General features: G+C 34.8%; 2 protein-coding genes across 3 annotated transcripts in view; one reads left to right on the forward strand and one right to left on the reverse strand.

Annotated features, from left to right (window-relative positions):
• Positions 9,461–20,941, forward strand: LOC109825822 (probable phosphoribosylformylglycinamidine synthase, chloroplastic/mitochondrial). 2 transcript variants are annotated; one of them, XM_020392731.1, is made up of 5 exons: positions 9,461–9,661; positions 14,540–14,593; positions 14,705–18,843; positions 19,869–19,971; positions 20,679–20,941. In XM_020392731.1, the coding sequence occupies exons 2-3, from the start codon at positions 14,546–14,548 to the stop codon at positions 18,836–18,838; spliced, it is 4,182 nt and encodes a 1,393-aa protein (XP_020248320.1). In that variant the 5' UTR covers positions 9,461–9,661; positions 14,540–14,545; the 3' UTR covers positions 18,839–18,843; positions 19,869–19,971; positions 20,679–20,941. The 2 variants fall into 2 exon arrangements, with proteins under 2 accessions (XP_020248320.1, XP_020248321.1); XM_020392732.1 differs by having other exon boundaries at positions 19,894–19,971.
• Positions 21,524–23,239, reverse strand: part of LOC109826122 (pleiotropic drug resistance protein 2-like) — a 27,811-nt gene continuing 26,095 nt past the window's right edge. The window contains exon 24 of the mRNA XM_020393096.1: positions 21,524–22,883. The gene's annotated coding sequence lies outside the window, so the exon portion shown is untranslated. The remainder of the gene's footprint in view (positions 22,884–23,239) is intronic.

Here is a 23,239-nt window from a genome sequence, read left to right on the forward strand (position 1 = left end):
TGGTCGTGTATCTTCCCAGTTTCTGCATTTGACAACAATCTATAATCTATTATGATTAACCTCCAGTGAGCTTCAGCTCATGAAATGATACTGTAATTACAATAAGCAGCACCTTTGTATGTTATACTTGCATGTGTTATGTCAAGACCAGTCCTGCGTGTAGTAAATCCATGAAAGAAAATCCTTCCAGCAAATGTCACTGAATCTCAAAGAATCACAGTTGGTTTGACATATAGCTGTATAGTTCAGAATTTCACAGATTCTAGGAATCAGATAGGATTCATTTTACTTGGTTGTTTATCGTTATTCTTATCCTTCCATTATAGGTTTTTTTTAGCCCATGAATTTAACATCCTATAAACTAAACAGCTTAAAGTAGCATTTGATCAAAAAATTAGCCAGAAGCTTCAAAATTAAAACTCTAATATTTAGATGTTATCCATGATATCTAAATGGATTTAAAAAAAAAACATGTAACTTTTTTTTAAAAAAATTCTCTACCCAACATCTCATAAAGTGAACAGATTGAATGCATATTGGACTAGGATGTGAAATTTCTGATTGAATCCTGATACATTGACCTCATTAAAAAATAAAAAAAAATAAAAAGTAATAAAAACCTTCATACCAAAATTTTCTCGTGTTAGATACCTAACTTGCTATTCAAACCCCTCCATTTTAATGTCGCTTGCTGCACAGGTAAGAAATCATTTTATTATTTGCATGTCTGGTAACAATTTAACTCTACAAGTCAGGTAACAAATTTCATTATTTGCATTATATCTACTACTCCATAACTAAATCAGAATACTTTATTTTGATAACATGTTCAGTATTTACAGAAAATCTTTAGAAACCGTGCTTTGCACGGGGCTAAATACTAGTTACTATAAAAAGAGAATTATGACGTTAAAACTTTCAATTTTCTTTTTTATCCTCTCAAATTTTGATAATTCATACCATACCATTATATCTAATTAATCTTTCATTAAATAAATATAACCACTTATTAATTATGCACCCTATCACCTTCTTACATAATTATAATTATCAATAACATTTTAACTTATTAATTATGCACTTCCTCACTTTTCTAAATAACTATAATTATCAATTTCTAAATAACTATAATTATCAATAATAGTATAACTATTAATTGTTTAAATAAAATAATTTATGAAATAAGTATACACAATTATTAGTGGTAACCAATTAAATTATTTTATTTATGAATTATAATAAAATAATTAAAATAATAGTATAAATAGAATAATATAATACTAATACTATTAAGAATTAAACTACAATTCAATTAGCAATAAAATAAATAGAATAAATTTAGATTCTCATAAATAATGTAATTATTTTAATAATATCACGTAAATTACAAAATGCACTATTTATTTCATATTATATTATTAAAAAATAAATAATTTAATAATAATTTTAGAGTATTTTCTTAAAGATTATTACATGATACCGAATAAACTAAACTTGGTAATGAAAGATAACTAACATTTTCACAAAAAAATATTTAATATTAATAATAATGCTATAATTGTTAATGACAATATAATAAAATTTTATGAAATATTTATAGTACTAAATTATTTAAGAACATAATTAAAATATTAAAGTAGATAAATATTTTATAGTATATAGATAATATAATTATTTTAATAGTATTACTTGAACTAAGAATTATAATATTAAATAAGGTAAATTATAGTATACCCACATGAACTTTCAGCATTTTGTAGTAAATAGTCTCTATAAACTTTTGAAATGACATTAAACCCCTAATAACTTTCTACAAAAGCCCCCAATATCTTTTAGATATATTACACCAAACCCCCAATAACTTTCAAAATGCATTTTTATGCTATTTTCTTGTTCTAATTTATAGATTATCTGCAAAATTTAGAAAGTTATTGGGGACTTCTTTGAAACAGATAAGTCGCTAGGGGTTTAGTATAATTTTAAAAGTTCATATCGCCTGAAAGTTCATAAGGGTTTTGTGTAATTTATCCAATTAAATAATTAATGAGAAGTAACTATTACAATATGTTGCATATATCAAGTGTAACTATATAAGGAACATCAAGAAAAATCTAGCAAGATTAATGCAGCTTAGTTAATTTAGAGTTAAGTTAACAACTTTTAAGTTGGAGGGGCATATTTAAGAGAACTTATAAAATTGGTAGTTTTTTAAGAGCAATTTCAGATTTGGGAACTTATTTTAAAAAAAATGTTAACATTGGGCGATTATTATAAGAAAAACATTCAATTACAATAACTGCACAATAATAATCTTATTATACAATTTATCTATTAATACATACTTTTACTATTCAACAAAAAAAAACAAAACTTAAAGCAAGTACATTCATGTGCAAAACACGTGTATTATACTAGTCTTAGTAAAGTATCTAATGATGTGTCGATGAGCACAACGTGGTGTATCTATATACAAAGATAATAGGCTGCATGCACATGGATTTGCGTAGATAATAGGCTTCATAGGTATGGATATGGATCCTTTTAAACTAGAAGAAATTTGCAAAATAGACCTATTTTGCTAAATATTTAGCAAAACAGACCGTTTTGCTAAATATTTAGCAAAACAGACCGTTTTGCTAAATATTTAGCAAAACAGACCGTTTTGCTAAATATTTAGCAAAACAGACCGTTTTGTTAAATATTTAGCAAAATAGACATCTTTTTGGCTAACATGCTAAAAAGATGTCGATTTTGCAAAATAGACCATTCGAAACATACGGGACTAGTAATCCCGTATGATTTAATGGGAGATTAAATCATACGGGACTACTAGTCTCGTATGTTTTAAATGGTCTGTTTAGCAAAATCAACCTCTTTTGGCCTGTTGGCAAAAAAAAATCTATTTTGCTAAATATTTAGCAAAACGGTCTATTTTGCTAAATATTTAGCAAAATAAGTCTATTTTGCAAAATTTTCCTTTAAACTATCACTTTGATAGCAGAAATGGTAGTTATAAATTCATCTAGGTAAGGGTGTTAATGGATCAGATAATGCTCGGATATGATATCTACCATATTTGTATCTGTTTACTAATCATGAATATAGATACAAATATGCCTCCATAAGAAAAACTCATATCCACATATGTTAAAACTAGATACGGGTACAAATATACATGTGGATATACACATAGATAGGAAGCAGATATGAGAAAACTAGATATATCGAAAAAATGTTGTTTGTAAGATATAAGAGAGTTCATTAATATGTTTGTTATATATGAGAAACTAATAATATATATTTTGATCATCAACATAAGTCTCATAAACATTTTTTTATTTTTGATAACCCAGACTGGAATGGAACCGAAGACTATGGGAGCTATAGTGAAACCTCTCGACCGTGTAGGTTACCCGTGGTGGGTTAGTCTCAAATACATTGATCTAAGGACTAAAACAACTACAGCTATATGATCAACATATATTTAGATATTTCAGATACAGATTCGGATATTTCGCTATATAACAATATTTTATTGGCCATAGATTTTAGCAACCATATTCGTATCTATGTCAGTATGCAAATGAAATAGAGTATTTGTTTAAAAAATAACTCACTATTAAATTGAGAAGAGCTGCTAAAATAAGATACTAACGATGAGAATCTATACTATTATATAAAAACAGTGTGAGCGTAGTAAAAAAATGTACCAAAGGTGAGCATAATCTTATTTCAACTATAATTGGGAGGCCAAAAATGTAATTTAACAAGTGGCTTTTGTGTTTTCTTTTCCTTTCATTCTTTTTTATTTTCTAGAATCTTCTATATCATATAAAAAAACTCTCTTTCTTTTTTTCTTTGATGTAATTCTTTATTTGGTTTCTAGAATATTCCATACCATACAATGTCATGAACATGGGAATTAGATATACGTAATTACATATTATCCATTATATTTTTGGTTCTAAAACAAATATAAATGAAAACTATAAGTTTCTTTTAGAAAAAGAAGCGCAACACACAAAAAAAAAATCAAAGAATGTCAAAGTACAAAATATTAACATAAGTTTTTTCTTTGAAAGTTAGAAGTTTTGTGCATGTGGCATGTGCATTTATTATTGCACAACAAAAGAAATAAAACTTGTACAAACAACATTAATATTGATAAAACCTTGTCTTTTCCTATGATATAAAAGGATAGTTTCTTCAAAATTTAAGACCTCACATTATAATCAGATCTACTATATATTTTTGGCATATAGAAATTTAATAAAAAGTAATTTTGTTTGAGCGTGCAGCAACGCTAGCAATAATAATAATAATATCAAAATTTTAAGACATTTCTCGTTAGCAACACAACGGAAATAGTATTTTCTTGAACACTAGAAGACCGGAAGGTAGAGACATGTGAAATCAACATAAAAGGCTCAATTGCACTTAAATGCCCCGTAGTTTCCCCTACTTAGTACTTATATACTCTTTTGTTTTTGGCAGTATTTATATATTCTAAAATTTTTAAATCTTGCATTTATATACTCTTTTTTTTGCAGCACTTATATGCATTAAAGTTTTTAAAACTTGTACTTAAATATCCTAAAGTTTTTTAAATTTGCACTTAAATACCATTAGTTATGCCAATTGAAGGGTATTTAAATGCAAGATTTAAATACTTTAGGGTATCTAAGTGCCAATTTTAAGAAATTTAGGCTATTTAAGTACATGTTTTAAAACTTTAAGGTATTTAAGTGCCAAATTTAAGAACTTTATGTTGGCCTTCTTGTTTTGATGATGTTTAACAAACAATTTACTTCTAATGTTGTTTGTCTAGTGGTTATGTTTTCGTATTTATTCTAGGCAAACAACAAATTGGAGGTTGGATGGAATCGAGCATTCGCGATCATATCAAATGGAGGTTGGCGGAATTGTGGAGTGAAGCCTACGCAATTCAAGTTAACTCATCATACTGAGGAGAATAGTATGGCTAGCCCGATTCAAACGGTAATCGGTAAAGGCACATCAAACCCGTTGATAGCTGAGGATTTGCTAAAAATCCTAAGAGAAATCGAAGGCACTTGCTTCGCCAACAATTTCTTCATTCAAAGTATTCCAGACCACACGCAAGCCAGTTTAGGTCTGAAAACTTTGAAGGGGGTCTTGTAGACGGTAAAAAATACCTCTATGGGTCTACAGGGAATTTGTCTACGAGAAGAGTTCGCACGCCCAGTTCTCTGGCACGGACCTAAACCGCGTAGACGTCGACTGTACTCAAGTCCAGGTTCGCCTAACGGTCGACTCGCCAGCATGAGTCAGGGTCGATCAGGATGGCGGAAATTCGCTCTTCGCTCAACTCGCCTGCCCGAGTTCGGAGTCGAATCCGCCAGCAAGCCCCAAAACCGTCAGTACAGCTGGGTATCCACTACCCCACGTGCTGAGATGGACCTTCCCATCTCTCTCGACCCGAAGGGAGAGAGAGCACAGTACCCCAGGACCGTCAAACGGCCGCTCGCAGTGCGCACAGTGCGAAGGGACTGGACAGGTGTCGAGTCAACCTGAGCATTCATAAATGCGACTCACCTCGGATGTCTGAGCCAAGAGCTGGATCCGCCGGCACTCGGCAAGCTGGCTAGACCCACTCGAGTACTGTACACCTACTTCACCGCCTCTCCTGACCGAAAAGGAGAAAGCACCGTGCTCAAGGCACGCCGGGCGGTCACGCACAGTACAAGTGATCGGACAGACACTTCATCGATCTGCGAACTCATAAATACGGTTCATTAATGCTGGCCAAATCCACTCGGATAGCAGTGTTTTCGTCAAAAGTTGTTTCCATTGCAGATTCCATTAAAACTTCGATCGTTTACAAAGAATTACAATGAAAATAAAAGAAAATACAACTCTCGAGAAAATAACACAGAAATTGTTTATCAACTCCTGCTTTTGTGGGACTTTGCCTGTGCCGGGAACGCTTTAGTTCGTGGACCACCGATTTGTAGATCGAGAGGTTGTCTAGTGATCTCTCCTTCGTTTATCGAAGTAAAGATTTGAAAACGAATATCTTATCGATGTAAGATGTTCGTTCTTCCAAAGATCAAGTCTGAGCTTAGATCTCTAGGATTCACCAAATGATGCTTGTCAAAGGGTGAAAATTCTCTCTTTCTTTAGCTCCGATCGCCGACGAACCAAGCAGACCCGAACTCCATTGCCCCGAGCTTCTACTGCGAACTGAAGCTCTCCAGCAACCTCATTCAAACGGTCCAAGGGAAGCAGACTCGACCCGAGCATCGAGCGAAGCGTCCTATAGCCACCTAAAGTCCCCACACAAAACAAAGAGGGCCTTCCCTCTGCTTCTGTTGTAAACATTTGATTTGTTAGTTTGTAATAAGCTTTCTTATAAATACAAACGAAACTCCTTTCTTCGGAAGAATCAAATTTTCACCCTACAGCTTGAAACCGCTCTCCCACGACTTTTAACCACTTTTTTTCGTGGTTTAACCGCTTGTCCATGTCAGCACACGTTCTATTTCTGATATTCCACCACGTGGACTTCAAAAAATCATCGGATAACTGCCTCACAACTGCCACAACACCTCTCATAATAGCCGCGACACCATAGGCTGCCGCGCCTTAGCCGCGGCACCTTGGACTGCCGCGCCTTGGCCGCGGCACCATTGGCTGCCGCGCCTTGGCCGCGGCACCCTGGACTGCCGCGCCTTAGCCGCGGCACCTTGTTCTGCCGCGCTGCGTTGTGTTGCCTGACGATGTGTATATTGTTCCTCCATGTTATTTCGAGTGGTACTTGTATGTCTGTAAGCATTTTTTTAACGCCTACACCATTGTCATATAATTTCATGGAGTCCAACATTAATGATTTCATAAGCTATTACCCATAATTTTTGGACAGTTTTAGTCATTTTAGTCCATTAATAAATAATTTTGCATAGTCTAAAATTTACATGTTCGTGAGCTATAACCCATAGTTATTGATCATTTTTACTCGTTGATACCCATGACAAATAATTTCACAATAGGTAAAATCCACGATTTCATTTCAACCCCATGGTGAATAATTTTATAAAGTTCAAAATTCATGATTTTCTGAGCTATAACACACGAATTTTGAAAATTTTAGTCGTTCAATCCTATTGGTAAATAATTTTATGGAGTTAAAAATTTACTATTTTATGAGCCGTAACACATGATTTTTGACAATTTTTATTCACTTTGACCCATTGGCAATAATTTCGCGAAAACAAAACATCACAATTTTGTGAGCTATAACCCATGATTGTTGGCTATTGTTAGTCTTCTCTATCTATTGGCAAATAATTTTACGAAATTATAAATTAAGCTATAACCCATGATTTTTTCCCTAATTTTTAGTCATTCAGACCCATTGGTAAAATAATTTACAGAGGCTAAAATTCATGATTTTATGAGGTATAACACACAAAATTTGGCCTTTTTTTAATTTATTTTGACCTATTGTCAAATAATTTTGTGGAGACATGAAATTCACTACTTCATAACCTATAATTGATAATTTTTGGTCATGTTTAGTCATTTCGACACATTGAAAAATAATTTCTCGATTTTTGGTCAGTTTTAGTCATTTCGACACATGGGTCTGAATGACTGAAACAAAATTTCTTAATTTCATTAACTATATAACCCACGATTTTTGCTCAATTTTACCCATTTAGACCCATTGACAAATAATTCATGATTTTATTTGCTATAACCCATGATTTTTGGTCATTTTAGCTCTTTTTTAACCCATTGACAAATAATTTCATGTAGACAAAAAGTAATAATTTTCAAGCTATAACCCACGATTTTTAGTAAATTTAGTCATTCGAACCTAGTTTCTCAAAAATTTGCAGAGTCACACATTCACAATTTCATGAGCTATAACCCATAAACTTTGGCCATTTTTTTAGTTTTGACTTATTGGCAAATAATTTCCTGAAGTTAAAATTTCACGACTTAGTGAGCCATAATAGATGATTTTTGGCGTTTTTTGGTCATTTGACCCATTGACAAGTAATTTCCTGGAGTTCAAAATTAATAATTTCTTGAGCTTATAACCCATGATTTTTGGCTATTTTTATTAGTTACGATCCACTAGCCAATAAGTTTACGAAATTTAAAATTTATAATTTTATGAGTTATAACCCACGAATTTTGGTCATTTTTAGTCATTTCTACCTGTTGCCAATTCCACGGAGTTCAAAATATATGATTTCATGAGCCAAAATCATCAAATTTTTGTAAATTTTAGTCATTCAGACCCATGGTAAATAATTTACGGAGGCTAAATGCATGATTTCATGATTTATAACACATAAAATTTTGTCTATTTTATTCCTTCTGACTTATTAGCAAATAATTTTGCGGAGTTTAACATTCATGATTTTATGAGCTATCACTTAAGATCTGACCATATTTAGTCATTTTTACCTTTTGACAAATAATTTCGCAGAGTCCAAAATTCATAATTTCATGATCGATAACCCACATAATTTTTTGTAATTTTAGTCATTCAAACCCATTAGTAAAAAGTTTGTGGAGTCCAAAATTTACGAATTCATAAGTTATAACCCATGAATTTTGACCAATTTTATTTGTTTCAACCTATAGTCAAATAATTTCACGGAGGTCAAAATTTATGAATTCATGAGCTATAACCATGATTTTTGACCGTTTTTAGTCATGACAAATAATTTTACAGAGTGTAAAATTCAAATGTACATGAGCTATAACTCATTATTTCTAGCAATTTATAGCTATTCCAACCCATTGAAAAATAACTTGGTGTAGACCATAATTCACGATTTTATGAGCTGAACTCATATTTTTTTTGTTTTTTCTTGTTTTGGACCAATTTGTTACATTGTGCAAATTTTAACACATTATCATTGTCGAAATTAGTTTTAATACAAATTTTTTTAATAACCCAATCTGAAATGAGACTCAAGATCTTAAGAGCCATATTGAAGCCTCTCAATGGACCGAGTTACCCGCAGTGTGTAATACTAATATAATTCTAAGGTGCTATTGTCATGTGGTAATTTAAGCTCCCAACATTTATGTGAAGGGGCTATTTGGTTGGCTAAAAAAAGGAAATCAATTATAAGAAACTTATTTTCTATAATAGATTCTTTTCTTGTATTTGATTCACTTTTTAAAACTAAGAAATAAGATGAGATGTGTTGTCACCATATTATTGGATGACGTGACTCATTTTTAAGGAAATCCATTTCATGCTTTAAAAAAAATTTTTTTTTTAATGATTTCATTATCCTATTTTTTTTATTTTAGAAAATCAACCAAACAGGCCCGAAGTCAATTGGAATCAGAACAGCATAAAATTGTAATTTGTGGTCCCCACCATTTCTTTTTGCAATGCGGTCCCCCACCATTTTAATTGCACTTTTCCATAAAATATCACCCAAAAAAATCCCCTCCCCAGAAAACCCACCTTAGAGCCGACCCCTCAAAAACCCAAAACCCCTTCTTTTTATCAAGCAAGTTGACGGCGGCGGTTCCGTTGACGGCGGTTTTCGTTGGCGTTGGCGATTTCAGCGACAGAAGCAGTTAACTTTGATTTCTAGTGGCGGCGGCGGCGGCGGTCCGATTTCAGCTGGCGGCGTTTTGATTTCAGGTACTCTCTCTCTTTCTCACTGTTTAATTGAAAATTGGTGTTTAAGTTCAGTAAAAGTTTCCTTTTTTAATTGAAAGATTGATTCTTGATTGCTACAATTTGCGTATATGTGGATTGGTAAGCTTTGAAGGTTTTGATTAGTAGTCATGTCAGGCTTTTGTTGTAAATAGGATTCAAATGAAATCACTATTGAAGAATCTTATACAAAGACTGATGAAATATTCGAGAAGGAAGAGAAGTTAATGGCGAAAGCATGATTGGTTTTGATAGAATTCATAAAGTTGTAAAGGAAAGAGTAGATGAGAAAAATCTTATATTTAAAACAATAGGGGCTAAATGTAAGCATTGCTCATTCGAATGTGGTGAACGTAGGAGAAAAAAAATACTATACCATGGATGCGAGCTGAGGTGAAAAGGTAGAATTTTTGGATGTTTAGATGAATATATCAAAGGCTAACCAAAATATGAATTATTATTTTTTAGATTCTTGGAAAAAATTGATGTAGTAACAAAGCATAATCATGTAAAAGCAAATAAAAGTAAATATAGCTTTGAAGTTTAAGAAATAATTGATTTTTGTGTATATTATGTATGATGTATAAATTCCTAGAGGCCTCTGCCAAAACAAGACCTTGGTAAATTATGTAGATTCTTACTATTTGAATATGAATATTATTTTCTGCTCAATGTTCTGGAGATCTCAATTATGATGAACCTGATATCTCTACCTTGTAATTTTGTTAGAAATCTCAATTGTTCATTCATTTGAAAGAATAATTGAAATTTGATATATAAAATTTACCAACACAAAAGGCAAAAGCGACACTGTTCACTTATTCTTGATCATTTATCTACATACAAAATTTATATTGAAATTTCAAATGTCAATTGAACACCTTTCTGAATTTTAAATGAATGATTAAAGCTTAAGGGATATAATGTACTGTTGATAATATATAATGTTAAGATCTGAAATCAAGGAGAACAACGAGACCGGTAATCCATTGTAGTGGCAGAATCCTAGAGTTCAGAGGCCAACCCAATGCATGAAACATACCCAATAAAGAGAGTCTTAACACTGGCCTAAACCTATCTGAACTCAAATTGATAAGTTGTAGAAAACCTCACAACTTTTTCAGGTTTTGTTAGAATTTTTATGTATAAACATTTGACCAGCCCAACCCAAGAGGCAGCCACAAACCCAGCCACTGCATCCCCATATCACACAAAATCCCCAATTTCTAGGATTTACTTTGCTCTCCTAATCTCAGGTGTTTAGAATTTGATCTAGTTAGCTTCTCTTAATCGTCATGCTGTTCGTCACTTCTATTTTATTTTTAGGAAAATAATTGTTTTTAAATTAAATTTCTGGCTTTTTTTGGACTGCTTTAATGCATATTGTGAAGGTTACATCATCATTATTTTCTTGTGGCAGATTATTTTGTGGATTTTTAACTTAACTGTTTATGTCCTTTTTCCCGTTCAATTAGCTAGGTAAATTAACTCTTTTAATAGCTCTTCCTTTGTTTTTATTACATTGATTTCTTTATGGTTTCATAGAGCAACTATTTGATGATGACAGGGTTATCTTTTGTTTTCTTGCTTACATCTTCTTATTCTCTAAGTTTTACAGCAAAAGCTCTTGTATTTTTTATATTGGTGTGCCTCTTGTAGCAATTAATGATGAGAACTCCACATAATATATATCTTGTTGATCCCCAGTCGCCTTCAATTATTCAAGATCGTCATTAGCTTAATTAAGGCGACAACTTCCCTCACACACCAAGGCTACTTCTTAAAAACGACGGTCTTTTGATTTTGTATGTTTATCTCTTTCAAAAATGAGTTAACTTACTAGTATTAGGTATTGGCAATTGCAAATCACTAGCAAAGTGATTTGGAAAAAATTGTAATTTAGGTTATATCTTTATCTTTTCAAGACAAAATGAAGAGTTAAAATCTGTTTTGTACTTATATCCAGCACATATTCATTTTGTATTTATATTCAAACTGTATCTGTATTCTTTTCTGGTTACGGAGGTACTAAAATTTATCCATATTTGTGATAATATAAATGTCTTACTCAGTCCATATACGATCCATTTGCATTCTTACCTACAGGGTGTTAGAACAGAGGTAATGTATCTCAGAGGGAATTCGGGTGAGTGTATCTGGTATCCATTAACTGGAAAGCAACAAGGGGGAGCACCTAGCCAATCACTCGCCTTTTAGAATAAAACCCTATAACCCAAAGTTCCTCCCACCTTACTCTCCTCCCCCCTCCTGTTCTTCCACTATCATTGGCTTTTCATTTGATTCTTGATAGATTCTTAGGTACAATTTTAAAACCCAATCTGGATTTTCTGAAATTCTTTAAAATGTTTCAATCTTCCTTAGTTTTTTTTGTCTGTAGGTATTTTTTTTCTTAAAAAGTTGGTACATTTGGCATAAGCTTCGTGGAAAAGGTGCAGCTTTAGTGTATGGGAGTTTTCATTATTTGTATTGTGCTTCTCGCTCCACTACTTTCTTGCAGCATATATTTCTTATAGGAGGTTATTGTTGAGGCAATTTTGTATTATGGTTTTGTGTATTCTCCTAAAGTTTCTATATTTTCCCTTTGCATTTAGTTTTCAATTATGTTCTTAAAACAATCGCGCTTTAATCATTTTTAGGCATGTATGTACGTCCAGATTATTTTTTTTAAATGCTTGTGTTTTGTTACTTGATCATTTTCCCTATAATTTAAGTATGATTGTGATTTTTTATTTTGATTTATCTTCCATATATTCATCTAAGTCTCCAATGTTCTACCTTCCCCTATCGATTTAATTTAAGTTCATGTTATTCTCAAGGATGGCGCATTAAACAAATTTAGCTCATAATTCACCATGAAGTTTGGGGGCATGAGATTGCCAAAATATGAAACCCTTTCTGTTTCTTAGTCACAATCTGATGGCTGCAACCTTGTATGTTTGTGCTTTATAGGTGTGATGTAAAATGAGTATCCCATTTTAAATTTCTGCGTTTTGGTTTTGGGTTTGTTTTGTTGTTTAACTTGTTAAGTCTTCACTTTTGTTCCTTATTCTGTCTTATTTTTAATGCTCTTGAAATTGGTTCTTAGCAAATTTTCTCAATATTTACTCAGTACTTTAGTACTTGGTTTTCCAAAATCCTTGGGTTTTAATCTTTGTTCATGCGTAAGTCGCAGTTTTGCTGCCTGCAATTTGGTTTAATGTAATATCTGCACTCGCTTAACCGTACTATTTGTTGCTATTGCTTGTGCTTGCTGCTTAGGCTTTTTACAAACTGTTTGTATCCGTGACTTCTTTAAGGGTTGATTGCAGATAAACCCCCTGTAGTATCGCCTTTTGAACTTACTACCCCTCTGGTTTTATTTTTGCAGATAAACCCCTAAATGATTTTCTTGACTTTTTCACCCTTAGCGGGCCCATTTTTGAAAAACAATTTTCTCTTTTCTGAGGGTAAAAGAGTAATTTTTTTTAACTCTGGTAGTCTTATCTGCAAAAACAAAACTAGAGGGGCAGTATGTTCAATACAACAATACTAAAGGGTGTCTATCCATAATTTACCTTTTCGTTAAAGTATCGACATGCACCTTCTGTAACTTAGTCCTGTTACATCAGACTCCATGATTGTTAAGTTTGGGTTTGAGCCCAGTTTTCGATCTCCCTTTTCTCTGGTTATCTTTAGTGCTACAATTTGGTTTTTTAGAACATGATATTAAGTTAGCCACCGCGGGTGACCCGGACAGTTGGGAGGTTCCAATATGACTCTGACGGTTTTAGGTTTGATTCCGGGCTGGGTTATTTAAAAAACATGATGTAAAGTTAAATTTCCATATATAATATCAATACGATTACAGGTCATAGCTATATTATTACCTGATAATAGATAAAATATTTATGGTGTCTCCTTTCTCCATATTTTTCTTGTAAATAATCCTACTCTGGAGTTTATATGTGTTGGGTTATAATTAGGGGTACGCAAAAATATCTGTATCCATTACAATACGAATATGGTTACTGAAATCTATAACCAATAGGATATGATTACACAATGAAATATCTGGATCCATATCTGAAATATTCAAATATACTTTAGTCATACTGTTGCAATCGTTTGAATCCTTAGATTAATAGATTTGAGGTTAATCTTGATGATCAAAATATCTAATCTTAACTTTTTAGATATAGAGAATGTAGTAATGAACTCTTTGGTATCATATGAACTATATATTTTTTTTTCAATGTCATCTGGTTTTCTCCTATGCATCTGCATGTATATGCGCTTATAATCCTCATGCATATCCGTATTCGTATCCGATTTTAGCAGATATGAATATGAAATTTCCTTCCATATCTATATCCGTGATTGGTAAGTGGATCGGATATGGTGAGTATCATATCTGAGCCGTATCTGGACTATATGCACCCCTAATTATAAGTCTATCATGCAAAGAAAGAAACAACAACAAGAAAGCTTGTTTGCTTGGTGTTTCTATATAAGCATAAACATCTATTATTAGGTTCCTAGTGCACAGAGGCAATTATTCATTTAATTTATGCTACATTGCTTTTGGGTTAATGTAGTATCTACCTAATCTCCATCTTGAGTTATATCCCATAACATATTTTAAAAGAATGGTCTTTGTTTAACCTGTCTCAGGATTGTAGGCTAACACTTTGAGATAGATCTTTGGGTCCTCATGCCTGTAACATTAATTCATTATAAAAATTTGAATTTAGTTTCTTGCTACATCACTTTTTACTTAACTGGGATATGGTATAAATCAAATCCATAGCATTGATCGTTTTGTTATTCAAGCTAAAAATTACAATTTTTTCCCCATTCCTACAGTGACCAATGGCTACGCTTGGGCAGTCTCCAAGAATTGACTTCTTACAGTGGAAGGTATATTTGGTTGTTCATAACATGATTCATTTTTTTGTTCGTCATTTTTCTTTTCTTTTCTTTTTCTTTTTAGGTTTTTGTTTCTCATGGATACTATTTCCATCTTTTCAGGGTACAAGAAGAAATAGGACTATTTACCTTAGAAATTTTCATCAAAGAAGATGCCAAAATATTTCTCGAAGCTTCAGCCCTGGACAACTCCCCAGGATATCTATTGATAACTCCATATTGAAACTCCCTCTTTTATCATGCGCAAGAGCTGTGGCCTCAAAGGGCTCACAGAGTGCATTGGCTGTAGAACACAAGTCATTCAATGAGATCATACACTTCTATCGCCTCCCTCTGCTTCAAGAGAGTGCTGCTGCCGAGCTTCTGAAGCAAGTGCAAGCCAAGATTTCTTGTGATATTATCGATATAAAGACCGAACAATGCTTCAATATCGGAGTAGGTTGCGTCTTATCCAATGAGAAACTTGGTATTCTCAAGTGGCTTCTGCAGGAAACTTACGAGCCAGAGAACTTACAAAATGTGAGTTTTTTGGAAAAAATTTCAAGTGGATCAGCTGTATTGGTTGAGGTGGGGCCTAGGATGTCTTTTACGACAGCATGGTCAGCAAATGCTGTATCAATTTGCCAAGCTTGTAATTTAACAGAAATAACCCGGATGGAGAGATCTAGACGGTATCTTTTACAACTGAGGCCAGGAAGCAACCCGTTGGAGGAGAGTCAGGTTAAAGACTTTGTTGCCATGGTTCATGATAGAATGACAGAGTGTCTTTATCCTTCCAAGTTGAAATCTTTTGAGATCAATACTGTTCCAGAGGCTGTTACCGTGGTTCCGATCATAGAGAGAGGAAGAGAGGCACTAGAAGAAATTAACACTAAAATGGGTCTAGCATTTGATGAACAAGACATCCAATACTATACCAGACTCTTCAAAGATGATATTAAGAGAAATCCAACTACTGTTGAGCTTTTCGACATTGCTCAGTCGAATAGTGAGCACAGCCGCCATTGGTTTTTCAACGGCAAACTTGTGATAGATGGAGAAGATATGAGCAATACTTTGTTCCAGATTGTGAAGAGTACTCTGAAAGCCAACCCGAATAATTCAGTCATCGGATTTAAAGATAACTCGAGTGCAATCAAGGGATTCACTGTAAATTCATTGCGTCCATTATTACCTGGATTGGTCTCCCCTTTACTTAGTTCAGTTCGTGAGCTTGATGTGTTGCTTACAGCTGAAACACATAATTTTCCATGTGCAGTTGCTCCTTACCCTGGAGCTGAAACTGGTGCTGGAGGTAGAATTAGAGACACTCATGCAACTGGAAGAGGTTCTTTTGTGGTTGCTTCAACTGCTGGTTATTGTGTCGGGAATCTTCAGATTGAAGATTCAAGTGCTCCATGGGAAGATTCCTCTTTTGCTTACCCGTCAAACTTGGCTCCTCCTCTTCAGATTCTAATAGATGCAAGTGATGGAGCATCAGACTATGGCAACAAATTTGGAGAGCCTTTAATTCAAGGGTATACAAGGACATTTGGATTGAGGCTCCCAAATGGAGAGCGGCGAGAATGGTTAAAACCAATTATGTTCAGTGGCGGAATTGGGCAAATCGATCACGCTCATATTAAAAAAGGTGAACCGGAGGTTGGAATGCTAGTTGTGAAGATTGGAGGTCCAGCTTATAGAATCGGCATGGGAGGTGGAGCTGCTTCAAGCATGGTTAGTGGACAAAATGATGCAGAGCTCGACTTTAATGCTGTTCAAAGAGGGGATGCGGAGATGGCACAAAAGCTCTATAGAGTTGTTCGTGCTTGTGTTGAAATGGGGGAGACAAATCCTATTATTAGCATTCATGATCAAGGAGCCGGAGGCAATTGCAATGTCGTGAAGGAGATTATTTACCCGAAGGGAGCTGAAATTGATATTCGGGCTATAGTAGTTGGAGATCATACGATGTCGGTTTTAGAGATATGGGGTGCTGAGTACCAAGAACAGGACGCTTTATTAGTGAAGCCTGAAAGCCGGGAGTTACTGGAGTCAATATGTGAAAGAGAAAGGGTTTCGATGGCAGTTATTGGTACTATTAGCGGCAGTGGACGAGTTGTATTGGTTGATAGTTCAGCCACTGAACATTCTTCTCCTGTGGAGGATCTTGAACTAGAAAAAGTACTTGGAGACATGCCTCAAAAAGTTTTCGAATTCAAACGAATGCCACAAGTACATCAACCTCTTGATATTGCCCCTGGAGTTACCTTTATGGATTCATTGAAGAGGGTATTGAGACTTCCCTCAGTTTGCTCGAAGCGATTCTTGACGACTAAAGTAGATAGATGTGTAACTGGTTTAGTAGCACAACAACAGACGGTTGGTCCATTGCAACTTCCACTTTCAGATGTTGCTGTTATCGCCCAGACTTATACTGACCTAACTGGCGGTGCTTGTGCAATTGGTGAACAGCCCATAAAGGGTTTATTAAACCCAAAGTCAATGGCGAGATTGGCTGTTGGTGAAGCATTGACAAACTTGGTTTGGGCGAAAGTTACATCACTTGGTGATGTTAAAGCCAGCGGAAACTGGATGTATGCTGCTAAGCTCGATGGAGAAGGAGCAGATATGTATGATGCTGCAGTTGCTTTATCAGAGTCCATGATTGAATTGGGTATTGCTATAGATGGGGGAAAAGATAGTCTCTCAATGGCAGCTCATGTTGCTGGTGAAGTCGTCAAGGCTCCTGGAAATTTGGTCATTAGCGCATATGTTACTTGTCCTGATATAACACTGACGGTAACTCCAGACTTGAAGCTAGGAGATAATGGTGTTCTGCTTCATATTGATCTTAGTAAAGGAAAACGAAGGTTGGGTGGTTCAGCTCTTGCTCAGGCTTTTGGTCAAGTTGGCAATGAATCTCCTGATCTGAATGATGTGGCTTACTTAAAGAAAGTGTTTGATACTATTCAGGAGTTGCTTGGCGAAAAACTAATTTCTGCTGGCCATGATATAAGTGATGGTGGAATCATTGTTACTGTTCTTGAAATGGCATTTGCTGGAAATTGTGGCGTGCAGTTGAACATGAGCACGAGGGGTTATAGTCTTATTGAAACTCTCTTCGCCGAAGAGCTTGGTCTTGTTCTTGAGGTCAGTTCGGAAAATCTCGATCAAGTTAATCAAAAGCTTCAATCATCCGAGATTTCAGCTGATATCATTGGGAAAGTTACTTCATTGCCGCTTATAGAATTATCAGTTGATGGAACACAACAGTTGAAGGAGGAAACATCTTATCTTAGGGATTTATGGGAGGAAACTAGTTTTCAGCTGGAAGGGCTCCAAAGGCTAGCTTCCTGCGTAAAGTCGGAGAAAGAAGGATTGAAGAGTAGAGTAACACCTTCATGGGAGCTATCTTTCACTCCCAAGGTTACCGATACAAAAATTATGGCTTCAAATGTGAAACCAAAAGTAGCTATAATTCGTGAAGAAGGGAGTAACGGTGATAGAGAAATGTCTGCAGCATTTTATGCTGCAGGATTTGAACCTTGGGATATAACAATGTCTGATCTTCTTAATGGCCGTGCTTCTTTAAATGAATTTCGTGGGATTGCTTTTGTTGGAGGCTTTAGCTATGCAGATGTACTCGATTCAGCTAAAGGTTGGTCTGCATCAATAAGATTCAACAAGCCTCTCCTTAGTCAATTTCGAGAGTTTTACAACCGACCCGATACTTTTAGTCTTGGAGTTTGCAATGGTTGTCAACTTATGGCTTTACTTGGATGGGTTCCTGGAGCTAATATCGAAGATATTAAACAGCCGAGGTTTATTCACAATGAATCAGGCCGCTTTGAGTGTCGGTTTACAAGTGTTAAAATAGGTGATTCTCCTGCTATTATGTTTAAAGGTATGGAAGGTAGTTCATTAGGTGTTTGGTCTGCTCATGGTGAAGGTCGTGCATATTTCCCCGATGATGATGTTAAAAATGGAATTCTTGAGTCTAATTTGGCCCCTTTGAGATATTGCGATGATGGTGGAAATATAACTGAGAATTATCCCTTCAATCCGAATGGTTCTCCTTTGGGGGTTGCAGCCCTTTGTTCTCCTGATGGGAGGCATCTCGCTATGATGCCACATCCAGAACGATGTTTCATGATGTGGCAGTTTCCTTGGTATCCGAAGGAATGGGAAGTTGATAAGAAAGGTCCGAGTCCATGGCTTCGGATGTTTCAGAATGCTCGGGAGTGGTGTTCTTGAGACAGGTACAATCAGCAACGTGAACATGCTAATATTTTTGGAATTTTTTGGTATTAAATCATACATATTCGCGATACTATCCCCAAATATCAGTATTTGCAGCACTACCCTGAAATCATCACTTTTGGGGAAAAAACAAAGACAAATTTTTACTCAAAACGTATCCAACAAACTTGATGATTTGTTGATTTGGGAGCATTATTTTCCTTCCAAAGTTGATGATTTGGAGGTAGTTTTGCAAATAACTATATATGAGAAAAATAGAGAAACTTGGTACCAAGTTGTTCCATTGAACTTGGTAGTGATGTGGATTGATCCGGTCCCTACATCTATATTGGAGTAGGTGAAAAGTGGTTGAGGTTCTATTTTCAAGTAATGATGTAGGGGCCAGATCAGTTCACATCACTACCAAGTTCAATGGAGCAACTTGGTACTAAGGTTCTCCATTTCTCTCTCTCTATACACACACACACACATATGTATATATATGGGTTGAGTTATAATACACCTAGGGTGTAACAAACTTAGTTACACCCACATGTAAAAGCACATGTTTGAGCGTCGATATTAACGATCAATACCGTCCATTATGATCTATGCATCCAAAACTTCATGGAGATAAAAAATGTCACATGGATGAGATATTTCTAGTTTATACATCTAGTGACCTAGAAATGAATGGTCTATAACGATCTAAAATTCCCGCTATTTTGAGTTGCTTGAATTAGGATAGAAAATCCCAAGACACATGATATTTGATCCACACTCATTTGATGACATGTAGATCATAATGGAAGGTGTTGATCGTTAATATCGACGCTCAAACATGTGCTTTTACAGGTGGGTGTAACTAAGTTTGTTACAACCTAGGTGTATTATAACCCCACCCATATGTGTGTGTGTGTGTGTTTTTGTGTGTACATACAAAAAAACCAATACTTTCATGAACATTTTTTTACATGTGCTTAAGTTTCTTTAGATGCCAATTTATACCTGTGCAATTGTTTTTCTATTTATGTTCCATTTGCAGATTCTCAAAGACAAGTATTTTTCAGTTGCAGAGTTGTATCTGAAGTGTGATGAAATAACTTGTTTCCTCCAAGCGCTTTCCTTGGCTTGATCTTTTCACAACGGTGAGACCACTGAAGCGTCTTTAAACTCTACTAGACGACGTTTTTAACTTTATTTATAATACCACTTTCAACTGGTAAAACTGCACGTCGAAAATTAATGCAGTAGAGTTTGTTTCTTGATAGTCCTTAGAATTTTCTCCTCTTTTGCATTCATGTTCCCTTCCGTCTCTATGAATTCTTGGTGATCTCTCTTCTTTTGCAACACACCAATAACTGGATAACCACCAATTGCTGTTCTTTTCTTTTCAGTCAGCGAAAGAAATTCTATGTTGTTATCTAAAATAAGCATTGATAGGGTAGAAATATCGACAATTTATGAATGCCGACTGGCTGGTAAAAGGCTTACTCTGATATTGTGATGATAATACTGCCATAATAGCGAGAAGATACAAGAATTTCGTGAACAAGTATTTTTACTAAGAAGTACTATCCAAATCAGAGTTTCATTGTTCTAATAAATGTTGCATATAGATAAACCTATCTCCTCAGAGATTGTCTTGATATTCCAGGCTTCTGCAAAGTCGTTTACATTTGATATGAATCTCTGGCTCATTTCTTTGAACGAAACGTAGGAGCAATTCTAGTCATGGAAGGAAATATTTTTGATGCTTAGTTGTATTTGAAACTCGAAAGTGTTTACTTTTTCTTCCGCTATTACTACTAGCACTGTCTAATTTATTCTCTTTGGTTGGCTTGGTTATCTGCAGAAATTTTGCGAGGAATTTTCAAGAAATAACAGTTGAAAGAGATTCGCTTATGTAATTTTATCAGTTAGGTAGGCAGTGGGAAAATGTAATCTCTGTCAGTCAATTGGATTTGGGGCAACATTATTTTGCTTAATTTTCTCTTTTGACTGTCCTGTGCAAGTATTTTGATCATTAAGTTTCGTTAAATGTCTATGCTTTGTTATTGATGGATTACATACAATGACTCAAATAAATTACATATAAACATGTAAATCTCTTGTTTAGAGATTACCACTGTTTTGAAGTTCCTACTCTCAAGTTGTTCGTGTGACATCCCACTTAGTGGAATTGACAGTGACCTTTTCAAGAGAAAGGTTTAGTCCCACGTCGGTGGGAGAGTGGAAAATTGAAGTGTTTATATAGTGGAAGCTAAATACTCAAGGGCAACACCAGTTGTCGATTTTTGCAATGGTTTGAGCTAAATAATGCATTAGACTCGGTAGATCCCTCGGTTTGCATGTATCAACGGCCCCGGGGCGTGACAGTTTGTGTTTGTAGGCAGCAGTTAGAACTCTTTTACCCTCAAGGAGTGTACTTGTCAAATGACAATTTTCTTGTCTCTCTGAGAGGGTAAAAGGAGGATACTTTAAGGGATCTATGTGCAATTAACCCATAATTTATTGTATTTGGGCTGTTATTGATATAAAAATCATCATTGATGCATCATCATATATATGAGCTATTTTTTTAGAACAAACACGAAAAACTTCAAAATTGTGTTATATTTGCCGGAAAGAAAGGTTTATACTTAAATAATAGTACCCAGTCTCTGGGAAAAAATGTTAATAGGTCCCCAGGTAACGGAATAAATCACCTCAAGTGAAGTGGCAAGTTAAAAACCAAGTGAGGTTATAACAGCAGCTTATCAATATTTAATGATGTTTGCCTTCACCAGTGCAAGTACACACCTAAAGTTGCATTGCCCTATTAAACAACGTTAAAATAAAAATAAAATAAAATAAAAAGAATTCTTTTCCCCCTCGACTGTTGCCCACATCGAAAGAGAAGATACCGCGTAGAGCATTTTGACGCATGAAATTTTGCACCATAATAACACAAGCTGAAGAACCGGCAGCTCGGTAATGCTCATCCATGGTGTCAAAGTACAGTGTGTCAGAGACGCAGTGCCCCGAAATACTAACACGGGAACACTGGAAAGAGTAAGAATATTGTTTGCTCGAAGAATTTGAAGCAGGGCAAGCTGCCAGTCCACTCTGTAGAGCAGAAGAGTACCTCTGAAGCGAACAAGCGATGAGCGAAGCGGGTGATGACTTATGGGGATCAAAGAATTCCAGCTGAATCAAGGACGCATTGGTATGTTGAGCTCATTTAACCACCAAATCCAATTGAAATTAAGAAATTGAGGAAGTAGTACTCCGAGTCCACTACTCGTTGGACATCACTGCTTGTATCAATCAGAAGAAGAAGCTCTTTTGCAGGATTGCCCAATTTCACGCGAGCAACATAAAGCCTAAAAAAAGTTCTATACACCCCAGACTAAAATTGCTGCATGATAATAATATAAGAACCAGCCATAGTGATAGAAATAAATAATAGGAGCGCACAACTATTCTCAAATAACAAAACGCATTAAAAGTAGTAGGGTAACTCGACTCCAGCTCATAGCTTAAGAGTTGAAATAAATCATAGAAGCAATAACTCAGTGAAAATATAAGGAAACTAAAAAAAATAAGCAAAGCTATATTTTGCATTTATTTTGTTTCTTTTTATTTTATTTTAACAGCTAGAAAATAAGAAAATAACTCTTTTATGTAAATTTCCTTTTTCTATTACATTCATTTTTTTATGTCAGTGCAATTTGGCAAGAATTGGGTCTCCATGTGAAACCGGAATCTTAGTTAAAAAAAGGAAAAAAAAGAAGAACAAGAAGAAAAGGTTCTGATGTATCTTATATATGAGTGAAGTTACTTCATAGGATATAGCAAAGCTATGAATTGTACTAAATAGCTTAACTTGAAAATCAAGTTCTGAAAACATGTCACCAAAGTTTATCAGTTGTTGCAACATATTAGTAGTTCTGATGTTTAAGGGAAGTGTACCAATTACCTCTAGCTTAAACTCATCATGATCTCTCTGTCCTTTGCTTTATCCTCTGCATCCTGTTGCTTTCTATAGAGAGATGCTCTGCTCAAGGCAAAACCGGCCCTGCTCAAGATAGATACATCACCATCTCTAGCTCCAATTTTGATTTCGATACAAGTGGCAATATATTTAAGCGGGTTTTAGATGAAGAGCTCTTAGTATATTGACCCTTTCTGTCCAATTTTGATTTCGATACAAGTGGCAATATATTTAAGCGGGTTTTAGATGAAGAGCTCTTAGTATATTGACCCTTTCTGTCCAATTTTGATTTCGATACAAGTGGCAATATATTTAAGCGGGTTTTAGATGAAGAGCTCTTAGTATATTGACCCTTTCTGTCCAATTTTGATTTCGATACAAGTGGCAATATATTTAAGCGGGTTTTAGATGAAGAGCTCTTAGTATATTGACCCTTTCTG

This window comes from Asparagus officinalis, chromosome 10 (assembly GCF_001876935.1).
Source record: "Asparagus officinalis chromosome 10, Aspof.V1, whole genome shotgun sequence".
Taxonomy (NCBI): domain Eukaryota; kingdom Viridiplantae; phylum Streptophyta; class Magnoliopsida; order Asparagales; family Asparagaceae; genus Asparagus; species Asparagus officinalis.

Bases quoted from the DNA above. Each gene is read 5' to 3' on its own strand.
- LOC109825822 (XM_020392731.1), top strand. From the start codon at position 14,546: ATGGCTACGCTTGGGCAGTCTCCAAGAATTGACTTCTTACAGTGGAAG. The intron at 14,594-14,704 runs GTATATTTGGTT...CCATCTTTTCAG, and splicing joins TTGACTTCTTACAGTGGAAG to GGTACAAGAAGAAATAGGAC.